Source organism: Ambystoma mexicanum, chromosome 7p, assembly GCF_040938575.1.
Source record: "Ambystoma mexicanum isolate Mex_15411 chromosome 7p, UKY_AmexF1_1, whole genome shotgun sequence".
Classification (NCBI taxonomy): domain Eukaryota; kingdom Metazoa; phylum Chordata; class Amphibia; order Caudata; family Ambystomatidae; genus Ambystoma; species Ambystoma mexicanum.
This window is the reverse complement of record NC_090939.1, coordinates 903,873,593-903,892,046: the sequence shown is the minus strand read 5'-3', so window position 1 is coordinate 903,892,046 and position 18,454 is coordinate 903,873,593. Positions and strand designations below refer to the sequence as shown.

The window sequence follows — 18,454 nt, the reverse complement described above, 5'->3', positions numbered from 1 at the left end:
ACCATAAGCGCCCCGCTTGTTTGCACGGGGTGATCGACAAATGTATTTTTATTTTCAAAGAGAGCACCGGGAAGCCGTGTTCCAGAGCTCCCAGATTGGTACAAGCCCCACGCTCCACTTCCCTAGGCCTCGGATTCCCAATTCATCCGTTATGGGAATAGAGGCAACAAGAAAAACCGCAAAGATTCGATGACTTTCGATTTTGAGAACACAGATTGTATCTTATCGCTCCAGGTACTGTGTGATCAATGAACAGTGCGGATGCACTTCCAGATGTAGGCTCAGTATCAGCCTGTGATGCAGCAAGGGATGATGCAGGCTTTATGTCAGCCTGTGACGATGCAGATTCAGCTGGGCAAAGTTGGGGCACATTTAGCCCTTTCTCCTTTTTAGCAATCCTCTCAGGCTTTCTCTCAGGCCCAGGCAGAATTTGTGGCAGAGAACTGGCAATGGTGTCTTTGGAGTCCGAGGCAGCTGTTTCTTTCCGGTCGTCTGGATCAGGCTGTTCTTTCAATGGCGATGGAATTCTTTTCGCGTGGGTGGCATGGATCCACGCCTTACGACCATCCACACGGGCTGCAGTTTGTGTTGCCAGGAGTACCTGGTAAGGGCCACGCCACCTTGGTGCAAGTGATGACTTCCTCTCAAAGTTGTTTATCAGGATCCAATCGCCAGGCTGCAGACAATGCCCCGGGCCTGTTTATCTGACAGGAAGAGCCTCCTGCACCTGCTGATGAATCAAACGAAGCTTCTGCGTTAAAATGTTACAATATGTACTAAGCACAGGGTATTCAACTTCACTCATGCGCCTGGGCTGAGGCGTACACCAAACATTAGCAGGTCTCCCCATCACGATCTCGTATGGGGAGAGTCTAGTCCTTGCTTGCACAGATGTGCGCATACACAACAAAGCTAAAGGTAATGCATCTACCCATTTTAATTGACTCCCTGAACATATCTTGCTTATTTTGTTTTTCAATATTCTATTCTGGCGTTCAACAAGAACGGCACTCATTGGGTGTCTGGCACAATGGAATCGTTTATCAATCTGAAGGCCTGAACAAATCTTAATATCACGGCGGCAACAAAATGCGGGCCGTTATCTGACCATATGACCCGTGGCAGGCCGAATCGGGAAAAATATTCTTTTAGCATCACTTTTGCTGTGCTCATTGATGTGCAGTCCTTTAGCGGGTATGCTTCAACCCACTTACTGAACGCACACACTACCACCAAGATGTATTTTAGATTCTGAAATCTTTCCATTTCTATGAAATCAAAGTGGATAACTTCAAAGGGCATAGAGGGGGGGCCAAAACTACCTGTTGGAGTAGCTGTTCCTCTTCCAATATTGTGTTGCAAACACGTCATACAATTCTGAACTAGTCTCTCAGCATTTCTTCTTGTGTGTGGGTTCTGCCATACTGTGGCCAGATGCTGAATCATTTAGTTTGCGCATATATGAGTGGGGCTTTGGGCCATGGTGACCATTGCAGTTACGTAGGGTGGGCAGCATCCACTTTCTACTTTCTTTGTCCGCCCAGCAACCTTCTAAGTCTAATTCTGCGGAGCCCTTAGCCCACCCTTTTATTTCATCAGCCGTTGCATCAGCCTGCATCTCTTTGACTGTGGCAATCCCATTTTCTATCATGCAGGGCACTTCTTCAGACTGTACTATCAACATTTTCGTGTGTAAATCAGTGGCAGTTTGTTTTGCAATTTTGTCTACAAATGCGTTTCCTTTTCCAACGTTACATATTATTTTCTTATGCGCCTCGCATTTCATTATTGCCAGTCGCTTTGGACACGTAAGTGCAGACAAAAATCGCGCTATCAATGGATTTTAGTTCCATGTGATGTTAGGAAACCCCTCTCTGCCCAGAGTCAGCCAAAGCTGTGCACCACCCCGAATGCATACTGACTGTCAGTATATATGTTTACATTTAAAGTTTCAGAAATTTCACATGCTCGTGTCAATGCTATTATCTCTGCTGCCTGCGCTGAATTGTATGGAATTCTTTTGCTCTCTACAATACTGTTGAGTGTCGTGATGGCGTAGGCAGCAGTTGACGTGCCATCAGGTAATTTAAAACAGGAACCATCACAAAACAGTTCTCCGTCTGGCTCTTTCTGTGGGGTGTCTGTTGGATCAATTCTCCCTTTCGTTTCTTCCTCAGTAACCATTAAACAATCATGGGGAGGTGATTCATTCTCACCAACTTCATCTTTGGGAGGGGGCATTCATTCTGCAGGGTTCAAAGCGCAACACCTCTGAATTTGAATATGTGGTGCAAACAGGACAATTTCATATCTAGTTAATCTAGCTGATGTGAGATGTTGCATCTGCGTTCTGTTTAAAAGAACGTCTGCTGTGTGGGGCACCATCAAAATTAAGGTGTGCCCCAAAACCATTCCCTCGGTTTGTTTTACTGACGCGGCAGCTGCAGCAACAGCTCGCAAACAACGCGGCAAAGCGCATGCTACAGGGTCCAACGTGGAAGAAAAATAACCGCATGGTCTATTTCTTCCCCCTTGTTCCTGTGTCAAAACAGCCAGTGCGCAACCCTCATTCTCATGCACAAATAATTTAAAAACCTTTTCATAATTTGGTGTGCCCAAAACTGGAGCTGAGCACAAAGCAACTTTGAGCAGATCAAATGCATTCTGACATTCCTCATACCATGGCAAAGGTAGGGCAACATCCTTTTTTGTTAATGCCACCATTGGTTTTACAATCATTGCAAAATTCGCTATCCACTGCCGGCAATATGAAGCCATGCCTATTATGGCTCTGACTCCTTTCTGTGTCTTTGGAATAGGCATACCAGAGATACTCTCTATTCTTTCTGGTGTCAGTCTTCTTCCCTCTTTCGAAAGTAGGTAGCCCAAATAGGCCCCCTCCTTTCAACAATACTGGAATTTTTTTAAAGACGCTTTATGACCATGCAATGCTAAATGTGTCAACAACATGGCGGTACCCTCTTTGCAAATGTCTTCTGAGTCTGCAGCAATGAACAAGTCATCAATGTACTGCAATAGTACACAACCCGCTGGTAGCTCTAGCATATCTAGTTGTTCTTTTAATGCTCTGCTATAAATACTTGGGCTCTCAGTGTAATCTTGTGGAATTCGTGTTAATGTGAAAGAACGCCCTCCTAGTGTGAAAGCAAATAGGTATCTGCTATCTGGGTGTACTGGGATGCTAAAAAATGCATTCTTAAGATCGACTACACTAAAATATGAAGCCGAAGCTGGAATCATTGTCAAAATGGTAGTCACATCTGGGACCAACGGAAATTGGGGATCTACTACTTTATTCAACGCGCGTAAATCAATTATGAAACAGAATGGTATTTCATTACCTCCTTTCTTATGAACTGGAAGAATGGGACTGTTACAAGTGCTACCAGTAATTTCTTCAATTACGTTTCTTTTAACCAAATCTGAAACAATGCATTTCAGTGCTTTCTCTCCTTCCACCGAAATTTTATACTGGGGGATACGCGGCAATGTTACTCCCTCTTTCAAAACAACTCTCACCGGCTCTATTTTCAAACAACCAACATTGTTATCATTCATCGCCCATATGCAAGTCGGTACCTTACTTAACTCTGTCGGCAGGGGTTTGGACAGGAACTGGGACACTGGCATTTTTTGTGGCGAGATCGTCAAAAACACTCCATCAGGAGAACAATGAATAACCGCACTTAGTTTTTTCAACAAGTTTAAACCTAATAGATTCTCGCCGCAATTTTGTGTCAACAGAAACGGGCAAGACTCAGTGAATGGTCCTTGTGTTATCGGTACTGACTGTGACACGGGGCTAATTACTGGGGTGCCTGCGAACCCTACTGAAACATTCTTCTGCCGTGACAGTGGTATTTCTGGAACCAAGTGATGGTCTATTGAGCACTTCTGTGCACCTGTGTCCACTAGAAAAGTGTGCTCCTTATTCCCAACTTTCATTTCTACATAGGGTCCTTTCTGGTCAACGGGAATATGCACTGGTTCCGACCCCGGTCTGGGGCTGTCCTAGCGGAACAATACATCATCTGATGTAAAGTCACCAGAATAGTATGTATTTGATTGAGTATCAAAAACATTTCCATCCCCAGCTCCATTCTGTTGATTTTGATTTTGGTTCTGATTCTGGTTGCTATTTCCTTGATTATTCTGATTTTGTGGTGTACTAGTGTTTCTATTTTGCCCCTGTGCTCCCGGGCGACCTCTGTTCTGTCTTCTCGGGCCATTCCCATTTCTGTTCTGCAAATGTGGGCACTGTGCTCGCCAATGACCCTCTTCCTTACAGTATGCACACTGATTTAGTCCAAGTGGACCTCCATGCATGTTGGAGTAATTCCCTCTTCCTTGTGCATTTCCTCTTCCCGTATTATTATTCGCTACATGCTGTAGTAACACTCTTGTTCTTAGATTCACTCTGTCTTTCACCTCTTTTTCTTTTTCTGTATTTACTTTATTTTCATAGTACTGGGCCATGTGTAATACCTCACTCTGTGATTTTGCTTGCCACGCACTTTCAGATGTCATTATCAAATTTTGGATTTGAGGTACCAACCCTCTCACATATTTGTCAACAAATAGTCTTTTCCTGGGTTCAGTGCTTACATCTTGACCACTAAAATCTGTAAACACTTCTTCAAATCTATTGAAATAGTCAATAGCCAACTCATCTTTACCTTGCACACATGCAGTTAGTTTGTCCCATATAATTCTTCTTTCAGGTACTATAACCTTCAATTTCTGTACTATTCGTGTCGGTAACGCTGACATATTTGATGATGGTTTTTCGCCAGCTTTTCTGTCCGCATCCTCTTTTATTAAGTTTTCCCAAGTAGCACCCAAACTTTCATGATCATCTACATTCCTAATTTGCTTCCATATATCTGCTGGGAGAATTACATGGAATAATAGGTCAATATCGCTCATATTAAAAATTGCTGATTTCAAATACGATTCAATTTCTTTATAGAATCCCACCGGATTCTTTCTTATATCAGGGATTGTTTGTTTTATATTATTCACCTCTTGTCTAGAGAAAGGGGCATGTACATATTGTGCTGTGTAGTGTGCCTCTGTTACCTGGGCTGGAGCTCCATCAAAACCTGGGGTTTCTGTTTTTGGCTCAAAAATGGGAGGGACTTCTCTCATCGGAAATATCGCACTAGCTTTCCCTCTTCTCTCTCTTCTATTAAGTACTATAGCTAGATCAAGGGATAGAGCAGTCTTTCCAGTTTCAGACAAACACGCTCTCTTATATACTGTCATTAACTCAGAGGGACAGCAGTCATTTCTCTCAACATATTTATCTTGCAAATATTCAACCATTACTTGTAATGCTTTCCTTTGCATCTCTATCGTGTACAGTTCAAACGTTTCATACACCTCCAATATAGGAATACTAGCATCCGTAATCCATCTGAGCGCTTCTCGCGTACATATTTTCATTTCTTCACTAACCGGTTTTGATGGCGGGCAAAATCGCTGCTATACATATGTTGCCGACCCTCGTCTCCCTTTCTTCACCTCCTTGTACCGAAACCCAGGGGCAGAAAACATGTGTGAATATAATTCATCAAGTTCATCTTTAAAGTCGAATAACCTGTCCACATGCGCCTTCATTTCTGAATCACTTTCTCTGAATCGTGAAAAGGCATTCAAATCCCACAACTTCTGCGGCGGCACCATACCAGATATTCTCCCATGCATTCCAACAATACCTGTTTTTCACTGAGCTAATCATACATCGACCCCAGCGTCGATGCCTCATCATTTCCTTCAATATATATTTCTGCCTGTTCTTTCAACTCACTCTTTCTCTCCTTGCTGACCGCAATACGGGTTATTCTAGCGTACACGCTTTGTGCAGGCCCGCTTCTCCACCGCTGCCTTCTCTGATAGCTGCGGATTCAAGCTCGGTAGGTGGAGGGGGGAGTGGGATCACGTGTTCAGGAGGGGCTGGTGCAGATGGAACAACTGGGAGGGTGGGTGGCAACCTGTGTTCTGGTTGGGCACTGATGCATTTGTGTCAATCTTACTTTTGGGGCGTTCTTGCCTTTTCTCTTTTAAAATCTTATTGATTAGCTCATCTGATGCATGCAACTCTTGTTGAGGATATATTTTTTATATACCTAATTGAAGGCTCCTATCTGCCCTTCTGATATCCTCATCCCACTGTTTTTCTTCCTGTTCTAGCGCTCTATCGGCATTAGATTTGTGCCTACGCGCATGTTTCTCTCTGCTTCTTAAGCGGAGGTTAGCTTCCTTCCTCCAGTCTCTAATGACGTCAAATGTCGAAGGGCATGCTTTCTTGCACAGCAATACTGATTCCAAATGCTCTATTCGTGGCATCTCAAAACTACCATCTTTCGGCCATTGCAAATCTTCTACATGTCTGGTCTGCCTATGCCAAATTTCACAAAACATTATTGCCCCTACTCCATACGTCACATAAATCTTGAACTCTGGTGACCCTACTGGGGGCGCAGCCTGGCCAGTTTCCAAAGATTGTCTACCGCAGTGGAAAAATCCCACTTGACAGGAAGACAATTTCCCAGGCATGTTTGATCTTATTCGTACCTTACCCTGGGTGTTTGATCTTGCAAAAGCAACTCTTAACCAATATCAGGACTGTTAAGAATCGGGGCACAACTCACCTGATCAATCAGCTCGTCTCTCAAGACGCAATTCATCCGTATACAGACGCAACCAAGGATCGTCATGTCTGTGTATCTGGCCCAATCTGCCTCATTTCAGGACCCTCGCCTTCTTGCTCTCTGGGCAGACTCGTCGATCAGGGACCAGTTGTGTACAGATCTGCAAAGGAGTCTCTCATCACTTTCACAGGGGCAACCCGAACACCTCTCGATCCCGGCTTGACGGCCTACTCCTCGATTCGTTTTTTTCTACCTTCTTTAAATTTCAACGTACACGATGGAGCAAATGGGGGCGGGTCCCTATTCGGGTGCCATTTTTTGATGGGCCCTGAAGACCCTTGCACATGGAAACAAGGCATAATCACCATACACGAACTGATACGCCAGACACAAGGTTCAATTCCCAAAATCTAGGGTTTATTGCAAAGCAAATAGTCTCAGTCGGCCGACTGGACCTCACGTCTTGCAACATGTGTTACCCAGACCTTGTGAGACGCAAGAGAGCGAACATTCTACAACAGTAACATATATACAAAAAGACAATCATATTATCAGTTAGTGACACATCAAAAACCACCCATAATGTATCTTCCTTAGCAAGGGTTCGGTGATTGACGAATATGACGAGAATGACACCTTCTAAGACATGTATTCAGCAACAGTTGCAATCTGCGAAGGCACAGACACTATTCTTTGTTACAGAGAACATAATGCTCATGTTCTGTGAGCGAGCTGTGTTCGTAGGAGAGACACATTCCAAGACCTGCTCTCTCCTAGTTTCTATTTGTGAACTAGAGGTCGGCTTGATCTAAAGGGGCCCAGAGAGGGGGGCTGTGAAAGAGAGTATAATTCATGCCTCTAGCTGTCTATTTCTACAGTTTCTGCCGTTTCAGCGAGACTAGCTGGCACCTGCTTGGTGATTAAATGCCTTTCTGCTTACTTTCAAGGACTGGAGAGGGAGGGAAACAGTGTATTTCTGTCTGGGCTAGTCTCTCAACATGTCACTTGTGGCCTCGCTCTGTGCAAGGGCAGAACGAAATAGAATCCATTTTAGCAAAGCGTTTGAACAGAAAAGCAAGAGAAAGCAAAAATGGCAAAATGGTGAATTCTGTTGGATAAAAATGGACGCTCTATGATTATGCTGACGATTCTGTACTGGCGATGCTGGGCATATGATGGGGTTGGTTTTCGGCCAACATAATATATCGTCTATGCTATGGTAGGGTATTTTCTAGACTAACACCTTGGAAGGACACACACAACTAGTTCAACGGACTGCCTTTGTCCCCCTCTTGTCCCACCAACAACTGGCCAGTCAACACAGTAAATAGGCAAAAAGAGATGGACAGATGCACTCCATGTTATGTTATGTTGATTTATACCGTGCACCGCTACCACCCTGGTGCAGTCTCCAGGTGCTCGCGTGGCTCTGCAAGAGAGGGGGTGGGGAGGTTAGTGGGGTTAGGGTGGGAGTATACGTTGAGAACCAGGAGGAACTGGCATCTGTGAGTGTTGTGTTGCATGTGGTAGTTTGTGCCGGAGGCCTCGTGCATTGTAACCGTATGGGTAAGATTCAGTGCCTCGCGTGTGTTGTAGTGTTTTGTGTTGGTGTGTTGTGTGGGTTATGGTGGTTTTGGTTGTGTGCACTGGGTAGATAGTGTCCAAAAGGGATCCAGAGTCACGGGTGTTTGTAGCTGTAAGTTAATCTGGTATCTTGGTGTGTAGTTGTGTTGTTGATGGTTTTGTGGACTATGAAGGTGGTTCACTTTAGGAGTGCTTCAGCATCTATAGATGCTGGGTGTGAACATAGTATTTATTCTCTGCTTGTTAATGTGTAGTCTGGCTAGTCCATGGTCTGGTGTAGTGGCGTCAGTTACGTTGGAGGAGCAGAAAGGTGAAAATTAGTTAGTAAGTCGGTCAGGTTGTTGGAGACTCTGGCGCAACTCTTTGGTTGCCGCTTTACGCTATCTAGCCAGGTTCTTGTTTGTGGTTCTTTGGCCCATCTAGTTTCCTCTCAGGTTGTCTGTGGTGTTGTTGGTGTTGGTGTCCCTTTGTGGTTGTCATTGTCTGCTGAATAGCCAGGTTTCATGTCACCAGAGCTTCCCTGTTCAGACTTTTACGCAGATAGAGCTCCAATGCCACAGTTCTGTCAAGGCATATAATAATAACTATTTCTTCTATAGCGCTACACACCCATGGGGTCTCAGAGCACTGAAATAACAGATGACTTTATTATCCCAGAGAGTGGTACTCAATTTATCGACCTTGGGAGGATGAAAAGACTGTGTTGACCTTGCCGGGATTCAAACCCGCCACAGCAGGCTGCTCAGAGTTATCGGGCGAGAGCACTCAAATTGCTGTGCTATCTGACCAGCCCAAGTGAAATATGTCACAACGCCAATAAGTCATGGGAGGAGAGTTAACAAAAAATATACTTTCAAAAATGTATGATGCAGTATGCAGACATGACAAGGAGAGAGCCTCTTTATAGTCCTCCTTATGGTTGCGCCTTTAAGTCTTTCCACTCCAGAAGTAATTCCAATTGTTGAAGCTCACAGCACCCTGGTAACAATCTACAAGGTGTTCAATTTGTATTAATTTTTGGGACCACTGGAAAAAAGCATAGGCAAATCCACGAAAGGTCCTGTAAATGGTGCGGTGAGCTTAATGTGCTATTTGTAGCATCTGTGTATGCTCGTTTTGTCTGTTGAGCTGAATATAAAACCGAACTTGGCCCCTTAACCTATGATCCACAGTTTACATTTGTTGGCTGTGTGGTGCCTGCAATTGTAGCTGATGCGGCTGCCCATTTCCTCTGCAAGGGCTTGTCAAGGATGTGGACTGGCATGTTCATGCCAGTTAAACCGTTATGAAATCGGGGTTCAACAAATAATGTGTCATCTTCTAGCACCTGAACCCCAGTAACTGGCTATGAAACCCATCAATAAGTGATTGAGCCATCATGGACCAATTACAGTTTGTCCATGGTGCACACATATCCTGGTCATTAGCTAACTATTGAATGTTTTGTGACCACCTGAGCAGTTCAAGGTAAATCATATCTTTCTGTGCATTTCCAACCAGTCCAAGCAGAAAGTGCAACTTACTGCACTAAGTGCATCTTTCTGCTTCCCCTCTGAGGCCTTCTCCCTTTCCTCACCTTCCCCCAGAAGCACAGTGTCTCCAGAGCTCTGGTTCTCTCTAGGCTGGAATTCTGCCACAGCGTCTTAATCTGCCTCTTGCCTCCCTTCACCCACCTTCAACTAATCCAGAATATGGCCGGAAGACTTATCCTTGGCCTCAAGCCCAGGGACCACATCTCTCTGGCCCTAAAATCTCTCCACTGGCTCTCGGTTGCTGCTAGGATCAAATTCAAGACCCTCTGCATCATGCACAAGGCTTACTGGAGCCTGGGACCCTGCTACATCCAACTGTCTCTCCCTAAATAGCTCCCTGCTAGAGTCCTTTGGTCCTCTAGCTCCAACTCTCTGCTGATCAGACACATCTCCAAGCAGAGAGTGTGGGCTAAATCTCTTTCCTTGGCAGGATCCTGCTTCTGGAATGGCCTCTCCGCCCCTCCTCGACTTGAGCCGGATCTCCTTAGGTTTCACCTCCTCCTTCCCTCTCCCCCTCCCCAGCTAAACTGTTATGTGCCAATTGGGCCCAGGCCCTCCTCATCCAGTCTCCACAGTACCCCCGCCCCTTTGGGCAACCTTTCCTGACTAACCCTGCACCCCCTACACTAGCCTCTCCCTTACCCTGTCCTCCCCCTACACTTGCCCTCCTGGCCCCCTTCTGCACTTGCCCAACCCCAGACCCACCATCTTACTGCACTTCTCCCCCACCCCTACCCTCACTCCTTCCTTTCCTCCCTGTCCTGCCACATCCCAACTGCACTTAATCTCAATTGCACTTGTGCGATCCAAATGTCACAAAGTCTAGTAGGACTGCTCCACGTTTTATTGTTTCTCCTATGTTCCCTACCCTATTGTCTTCTGGCGCCTTGAAACACTTGTGTATAGGCACCATACAAATGTCCAATACATAAATAAAACATAAATAAACCTTCACTCCTTCATATTCAAGTTATAATGTGTGGCAATTGGTACATTCTGATTTGAAGTGGCCCTCCGCCCAATGCGACGCTCTGATTGAGAGGTACACACCTGCCAAAACAATAATATACTGGCTTTGTGTGCAACATGTCTTCTCACACCCAGACCACAGTCTCAAGAAATTCAATCCATGTATTTGAATTGCAAATAAACATTAACACTTGAATTTTCCCAGAAATCTGAACAGGGATACTAGTTTTCATTCCTTTTTGTGTCACTATGTCAAATATATTCTTTCTAAGCATAGAAACATTAACAATCATTTTATTTAAAATAGTTAAAATGCCAAGAATATTAATATCAATTATTGCCATGTTTTGTTATTCTGAAATATGAACACTAAAAGTCAATTGTTTAATATTTATTATTGTTCTTAATATTTATTAATATTATTTTTCTTCCTGTCTTTCTAAGGTTCTGATTTTCTACCATCATTCATTAAGCGAGGGCTACACATTTCTGTGGCCAGGAAATAAAATGCCCGCTCCATGGGCTAACACAACAAATGTGTTCAAACTATTACAATTTTTAGAAACAACTCTTGGGGAGCGCTCCAAGCATGGGGCCTTTCATGTGTCGCAAGCAATCCTGACACCCCGCGTGAAAACAATTTTCCGAGGTCTACAGGGCGGTCTTAAAAATACGCTGGTTCACAGGTAAGGGGTTTTGAAGAAAACACACTATTTGCTTTCAACTGTTTAAGCCACAAATGGTTCTAATCATTGGTTTATCATTCCTTTGGCAAACCATCTCATATCATTTTTTAAAAACATTTATTTTTTTATTTTGGCTTTTTGTATAACGTGCTACTTTACATACCACCAAAATGGTTGCATCATAGCATGTGCAGTTAATGGGAACACACACAGAAGAAAGGAACTCGATGAGGTTAAGGAAGGGAACTTGAGATTATCATGCTGTGTGTCGTAGGCGAATCGAAGCAGGAAATGGTTGTTAATGGAATGATTGTGGAAGACCGTGCCAGAAGGAGGGGCATTGCAATTTGTGACTGTACTGGCATGTAACCCTCAAGCTTTGGGAGTGTCATGTCTGCGCCATGGGCGCATCCATTTACGCTCAATTTGGACTATATGTTTATAATTTATTTACAACAGACTCTTGGACCCATCTATATTTACTTTGGAAACTTTATTTCCCATTTGCGAGACTTTGCTGCTTAATTATTATTTCCAACAAACTACGCATACCATAATGCACCTGGCTACAAGCATCGATTCCTGGCTGTTCCTATTGGTTATCAATGGAACTACACCCCCCAGAAGCCCTAGAGACTTGCCCTGCTTCCACCAGCCCAGGAACAGAAAGGGAGGTGGCCGATTGCCTGCAGGTGTGCTTAGCCAGGTGCAACCAATTAGCCTGCCTCTGTGCTGGGCTAGGCAGTATAAAGGCTGCTGCCTGCAGTGGCTCAGCCTCTTGCATCTGAGAGTTCTTCCTCCACCTTTTGCATCTTTCTACGGATCTTGTATGCTGCTTACCTTCACTCCTGCTTGGACCCTGCCTTGTTGCTTGCTCCACCCTGCTGCCTTCCAGTCTCCTCCCTTGCGCTGCCGGGCTCTCCACATTACAGCGGATCACGCTCTGCTGCCTTCCAGTCTCCGCCCTTGCCCTGCCGGGCTCTCCACATTGCAGCCGATCACGCTCTGCTGCCTTCCAGCCTTCGCCCTTGCTCTGCCGGGCTCTCCACATTGCAGCGGATCACGCTCTGCTGCCTTCCAGCCTTCGCCCTTGCCCTGCCGGGCTCTCCACATTGCAGCCGATCACGCTCTGCTGCCTTCCAGCCTTCGCCCTTGCCCTGCCGGGCTCTCCACATTGCAGCCGATCACGCTCTGCTGACTTCCAGCCTTCGCCCTTGCCCTGCCGGGCTCTCCACATTGCAGCCGATCACGCTCTGCTGCCTTCCAGCCTTCGCCCTTGCCCTGTCGGGCTCTCCACATTGCAGCCGATCACGCTCTGCTGCCTTCCAGCCTCCGCCCTTGCCCTGCATACCCTCTACATTGCAGCTGATCACGCTCTGCTGCTTTCCTGCCTCAGCCCTTGTCCTCTGGGCTCCCTGCCCTGCAGCCTGCCTCACTCTGGCTGCCTTCAGCCCTTGTCCTCTGGGGCTCCCTGTTCTGCAGCCTACCTCTCTCTGGCTACCTACAGCCCTTGTCCTCTGGGCCTTCCTACTTTGCAGCTTATTCCGCTTCGCTGCCTACTACCTACCTTTTCCGCTGGGTTCTCGGCCTAGCAGCTCTCTACAGTCCTCTGCTACCTTCTACGTTCATCGGCCCTGTCCCTCAGGGTTCACTCCTTACTGCCCGGCCCTTACGGTATCCTTGCCGTGCAGTCTGCTTTACTCTGCTGCCCTAAGCCCTTTTCCTCTGGGCGTTCTACCTTACAGTCCTACCCCTGTGGGCTTACTCATTGCTTTCCTGCTCCTCTGAGCTCTCAACCTTGTTCCTTACTGTCCTCTGCTATCCTATCCTGTTACACGACTTTCCTTTCATTTCCTTCTGCTAGTTTGCTATCACCTCCTTTCCTGGATTTGTCTGTAGTATCTTCTCTTGTACTGTTTGTAGACCCTTTTGTACAGAGCTTGTCTGTTGGTTCCCTTCAGTCAACCTCTGCCCCTTCCCTTGTCCTGTTTCTACATTACAGACACCCAGAGCTGCTGTTCCAAGTCATGGGCAAACAGCGTGGGCCTCTGTTATAGCAAACTGTGCAGAAGGCTAGAGTATTTCCAAGGTTCGTGGAATATTCTTTTCCTATATCTGCATACACCCCAAGAGGGTATTCATTCTGTATCTTTTCCCTTGCTACTCTTGCTTACTCTTCGTTCTCTCTCCTTTCCGCTGTGTGTGTTCTTATCTGTCCACTTTATTTGGCACAACCACCCAAACCCTTTCTGGGTTTCCTGTGCCACTCTTAATAGAGTGCCATTCCTGACAGAATGTAAGAGCAAAAGATTTCTTGTTCCATAGGCCGGAAAGGCACACACAGACCAAAGATGCTTTCCTTTCGAGTTAAGAAACCTTTGCATAAACCTATGGTTTCCCTAAAGACAGCAAACAAGAACCTTAGTCTAAAGGACAGTCTCGCCTTATTAAACAAAGATTTACAAGCACAGTACTATACTCACTGGCTAGCTGACCCTTCTTCCATGTACAATTATTATGACATTTGCGACTATGACCCGCAGTCCTTATCTGTTGCAGAGCTACAGCAAGATAATGAATTCTTACAGATATTGTTAAACCAAACAGTGAAAGACACTCCTGCGTCTTCTGACAAGCCTTCTAACACCGCAACAGACAAGGATATAGCACTCATTGTGGGAGATCTAAACCAGAATACGCTGTTGCCAGAGTGATATGCGCAAGATCAGCTTGGCAAGCTCCCCAGAATGCTGGAAACCCTTATTTGATAGGACAAGGCAGTCATTATCCTGAGGTTTGTGCATCTGGTCCTGGGTACAAAAGACCTATACTAACCATCGGTTGTCTTAATGCTTCTACAGTATCTACTAAACACAATAACTCTAAGGTCAGCCTTCCCATTGCTACAACCGAATTTTTTACCACACCAGCTTCTGAAGCTTTAGATCAAACTAATGATACTTACCTGCTACACGAACAACTCCTACGCCTTAAAAGAAAGACCGAAGACCTCTATGATGACTTTGTTTATTTGCATTATAAGAATCTTATGAAGGGACACAAGTCACCAGACCATCTGACACTATATCCAACACCTGACATCTTATCTTTAGAGATCGACATGAGAAGGCCAGGAATTGCCATACAGAAAAGTATACAGACTTATACCAAGCAGATGGAAGACCTAAACATAGCATATGTATCCCTTCTAAAGACTGACACAGCTCTTTCACCTTCCAGCCACAGAAACTCAGGTTGTTGTACTGACAGAAAAGAATTAACTCCTCCGGTGGGTCAAATCACGCACACAGCCATTACACCGCAAAACAAGGGTGGTCTTCTAATTGGAAATCCCTCTGAGTCAAAGGATGGTTCCGCCCTCACCCTTGCCTATTGTCCAGTACTCACACTTACAACCTCTTCTGAAATGACAATGGCAGCTGAAGAGACTGGCGCAGCTCACACCGAGCATGCTGAGTTGGCAAGCGGGGCTTGCCAAAGTGTGGCTGTGCTATCAGACAACACTCTTGAGCAATCAACATCTTCAGTTTCTTCGATACCCCCTGAATCGCCAGTGGTTGTGGTACCCGATCTACCAGTAGTTGCAACACCTGAACTATCTGTAGCTGCTACAGCACCCGAACTTCCAACTGCAATCCATGATCTTCCTGCTGCTGTGGTTCCTAAACTCCCTGCCACATTTGAGACTCCTCAAGTCTCTGCTGCAAATCTTGAGGTTGCTATAGCTACTGTGATTCCTGAAGCTACTGCTAATTCTGATGCTCCCGATGCCCAGATTTCTACTTCCTTCGCAGCTGTGCTCGCTGCAGCAGAATCCTCTGCTACACAACCTGATCCCTCAGCACCTTCTCTTCCTGATCCTACATCCGCCATGCTAACTGTTGCAGGGTCAGCGAAGGGTTTTCCTGTTAAGACTACTGCTCCAGTTGTTTCTGCTGGTGTATCTATAGCACTAAGACTGCCAGACTCTACTCTACCAGTCTCAGGTGCGTTCCAGCCCGCTGGCTCTCTCATGACACCCACACACCCAGTTGCTACCGCCTTGATACTCTCTACAGCCATTCAAGACTCTCACCTTGCAACCCGTTTCTGGTGCTTCATGATTTGCCTTTTTGGAGTAAGACTCTTGTACGGTGTGACAGACATTCTTCCTATAAATCGGTCTTCAGGGAGCCTGGAGAGGGGCCTGGAGAGGGGCCTGGAGAGAGGCCTGGAGAGGGGCATACTGTCATGCCTGCGCCATGGGCGCATCCATTTACGCTCAATTTGGACTATATGTTTATCATTTATTTACAACAGACTCTTGGACCCATCTATATTTACTTTGGAAACTTTATTTCCCATTTGCGAGACTTTGCTGCTTAATTATTATTTCCAACAAACTACGCATACCATAATGCACCTGGCTACAAGCATCGATTCCTGGCTGTTCCTATTGGTTATCAATGGAACTACACCCCCCAGAAGCCCTAGAGACTTGCCCTGCTTCCACCAGCCCAGGAACAGAAAGGGAGGTGGCCGATTGCCTGCAGGTGTGCTTAGCCAGGTGCAACCAATTAGCCTGCCTCTGTGCTGGGCTAGGCAGTATAAAGGCTTCTGCCTGCAGTGGCTCAGCCTCTTGCATCTGAGAGTTCTTCCTCCACCTTTTGCATCTTTCTACGGATCTTGTGTGCTGCTTACCTTCACTCCTGCTTGGACCCTGCCTTGTTGCTTGCTCCACCCTGCTGCCTTCCAGTCTCCTCCCTTGCCCTGCCGGGCTCTCCACATTACAGCGGATCACGCTCTGCTGCCTTCCAGTCTCCGCCCTTGCCCTGCCGGGCTCTCCACATTGCAGCCGATCCCGCTCTGCTGCCTTCCAGCCTTCGCCCTTGCCCTGCCGGGCTCTCCACATTGCAGCGGATCACGCTCTGCTGCCTTCCAGCCTTCGCCCTTGCCCTGCCGGGCTGTCCACATTGCAGCCGATCACGCTCTGCTGCCTTCCAGCCTTCGCCCTTGCCCTGCCGGGCTCTCCAAATTGCAGCGGATCACGCTCTGCTGCCTTCCAGCCTTCGCCCTTGCCCTGCCGGGCTCTCCACATTGCAGCCGATCACGCTCTGCTGCCTTCCAGCCTTCGCCCTTGCCCTGTCGGGCTCTCCACATTGCAGCCGATCACGCTCTGCTGCCTTCCAGCCTCCGCCCTTGCCCTGCGTACCCTCTACATTGCAGCTGATCACGCTCTGCTGCTTTCCTGCCTCAGCCCTTGTCCTCTGGGCTCCCTGCCCTGCAGCCTGCCTCACTCCGGCTGCCTTCAGCCCTTGTCCTCTGGGGCTCCCTGTTCTGCAGCCCACCTCTCTCTGGCTACCTACAGCCCTTGTCCTCTGGGCCTTCCTACTTTGCAGCTTATTCCGCTTCGCTGCCTACTACCTACCTTTTCCGCTGGGTTCTCGGCCTAGCAGCTCTCTACAGTCCTCTGCTACCTTCTACGTTCATCGGCCCTGTCCCTCAGGGTTCACTCCTTACTGCCCGGCCCTTACGGTATCCTTGCCGTGCAGTCTGCTTTACTCTGCTGCCCTAAGCCCTTTTCCTCTGGGCGTTCTACCTTACAGTCCTACCCCTGTGGGCTTACTCATTGCTTTCCTGCTCCTCTGAGCTCTCAACCTTGTTCCTTACTGTCCTCTCCTATCCTATCCTGTTACACGACTTTCCTTTCATTTCCTTCTGCTAGTTTGCTATCACCTCCTTTCCTGGATTTGTCTGTAGTATCTTCTCTTGTACTGTTTGTAGACCCTTTTGTACAGAGCTTGTCTGTTGGTTCCCTTCAGTCAACCTCTGCCCCTTCCCTTGTCCTGTTTCTACATTACAGACACCCAGAGCTGCTGTTCCAAGTCATGAGCAAACAGCGTGGGCCTCTGTTATAGCAAACTGTGCAGAAGGCTAGAGTATTTCCAAGGTTCGTGGAATACTCTTTTCCTATATCTGCATACACCCCAAGAGGGTATTCATTCTGTATCTTTTCCCTTGCTACTCTTGCTTACTCTTCGTTCTCTCTCCTTTCCGCTGTGTGTGTTCTTATCTGTCCACTTTATTTGGCACAACCACCCAAACCCTTTCTGGGTTTCCTGTGCCATTCTTAATAGAGTGCCATTCCTGACAGGGAGTCCTCACATAGCAGTCTCAAAGCTAAAAGTGTGGAAATAGTTTGGTGAGCTAGTCTGTTGGAGGCCTTATGAATGTATTTTTGAGTCTTAAGCTTGCTCGATATGCCACTGGTTTGATGTTGTCTGATCACTTTTGGACAAAGATGGGAGACGAGAGTGACAGACGACTTTGGGCCTTTTGAAGCTTGTATAAGATGTTTTCAGGTAGCGGGCATTGATTCCATTGCAGTAGTCAAAGTATGACATAACCACTGCGAGGAATTGGGCATTCTTGTCACTTGAGATACAAATGACAGTGCTGTGTCAAAGGAGACTCTTAGTTTATGAACTTCTGATTTAGGGGGAGCAGGAAGCCTTCTCTGTGCTGATGACTATCTAGAGGGCCTCCCCATGAACAGGCCCTATTGGGTCTACTAAAGGAATATCTGATTTATTAGTGTTCCAGCACTGGTGGTTTGCTGGTTTGCACTCATCCATTTCCTTGCATTAGGTATTTTACATTGGATTGGTAGTCACTGATGCGTTTATGGAATTTGAGATGAGTATCTTCATCATAGATATGGAAGTTGACATAGTAACCATTGAGGATGTGGGCCACAGGATTAATGTGATCATTGGAAATGGTGATAAGGCTGAATGTTGAGAGTTTTGTCACTCAGTAGGGGAGAGATATGATTAAGAGAAGTCCAATTGAGTCCTATAGAGTTCTGTAGGTGTGCTAACAAAATACTGTGGTCTACCATGCCAATGGCTGCTGTAGGGTCAAGTAATATCAAGGCCAAAATATGACCAAGGTACTGGGCAATAAGGAGATACAAGTTTCAAGAGATTTTGCAGAACCTGGTAGGGAG

The 18,454-nt window shown here is 46.4% G+C and overlaps 1 protein-coding gene across 1 annotated transcript in view; it reads left to right on the top strand.

The window, feature by feature from the left end:
* PLCXD2 (phosphatidylinositol specific phospholipase C X domain containing 2) overlaps positions 1-18,454 on the top strand; it is a 107,352-nt gene that overhangs the window by 55,535 nt on the left and 33,363 nt on the right. Inside the window, exon 3 of the mRNA XM_069637188.1 lies at positions 11,204-11,445. Within this exon, the coding sequence (XP_069493289.1) occupies positions 11,204-11,445 (242 nt within the window). The remainder of the gene's footprint in view (positions 1-11,203; positions 11,446-18,454) is intronic.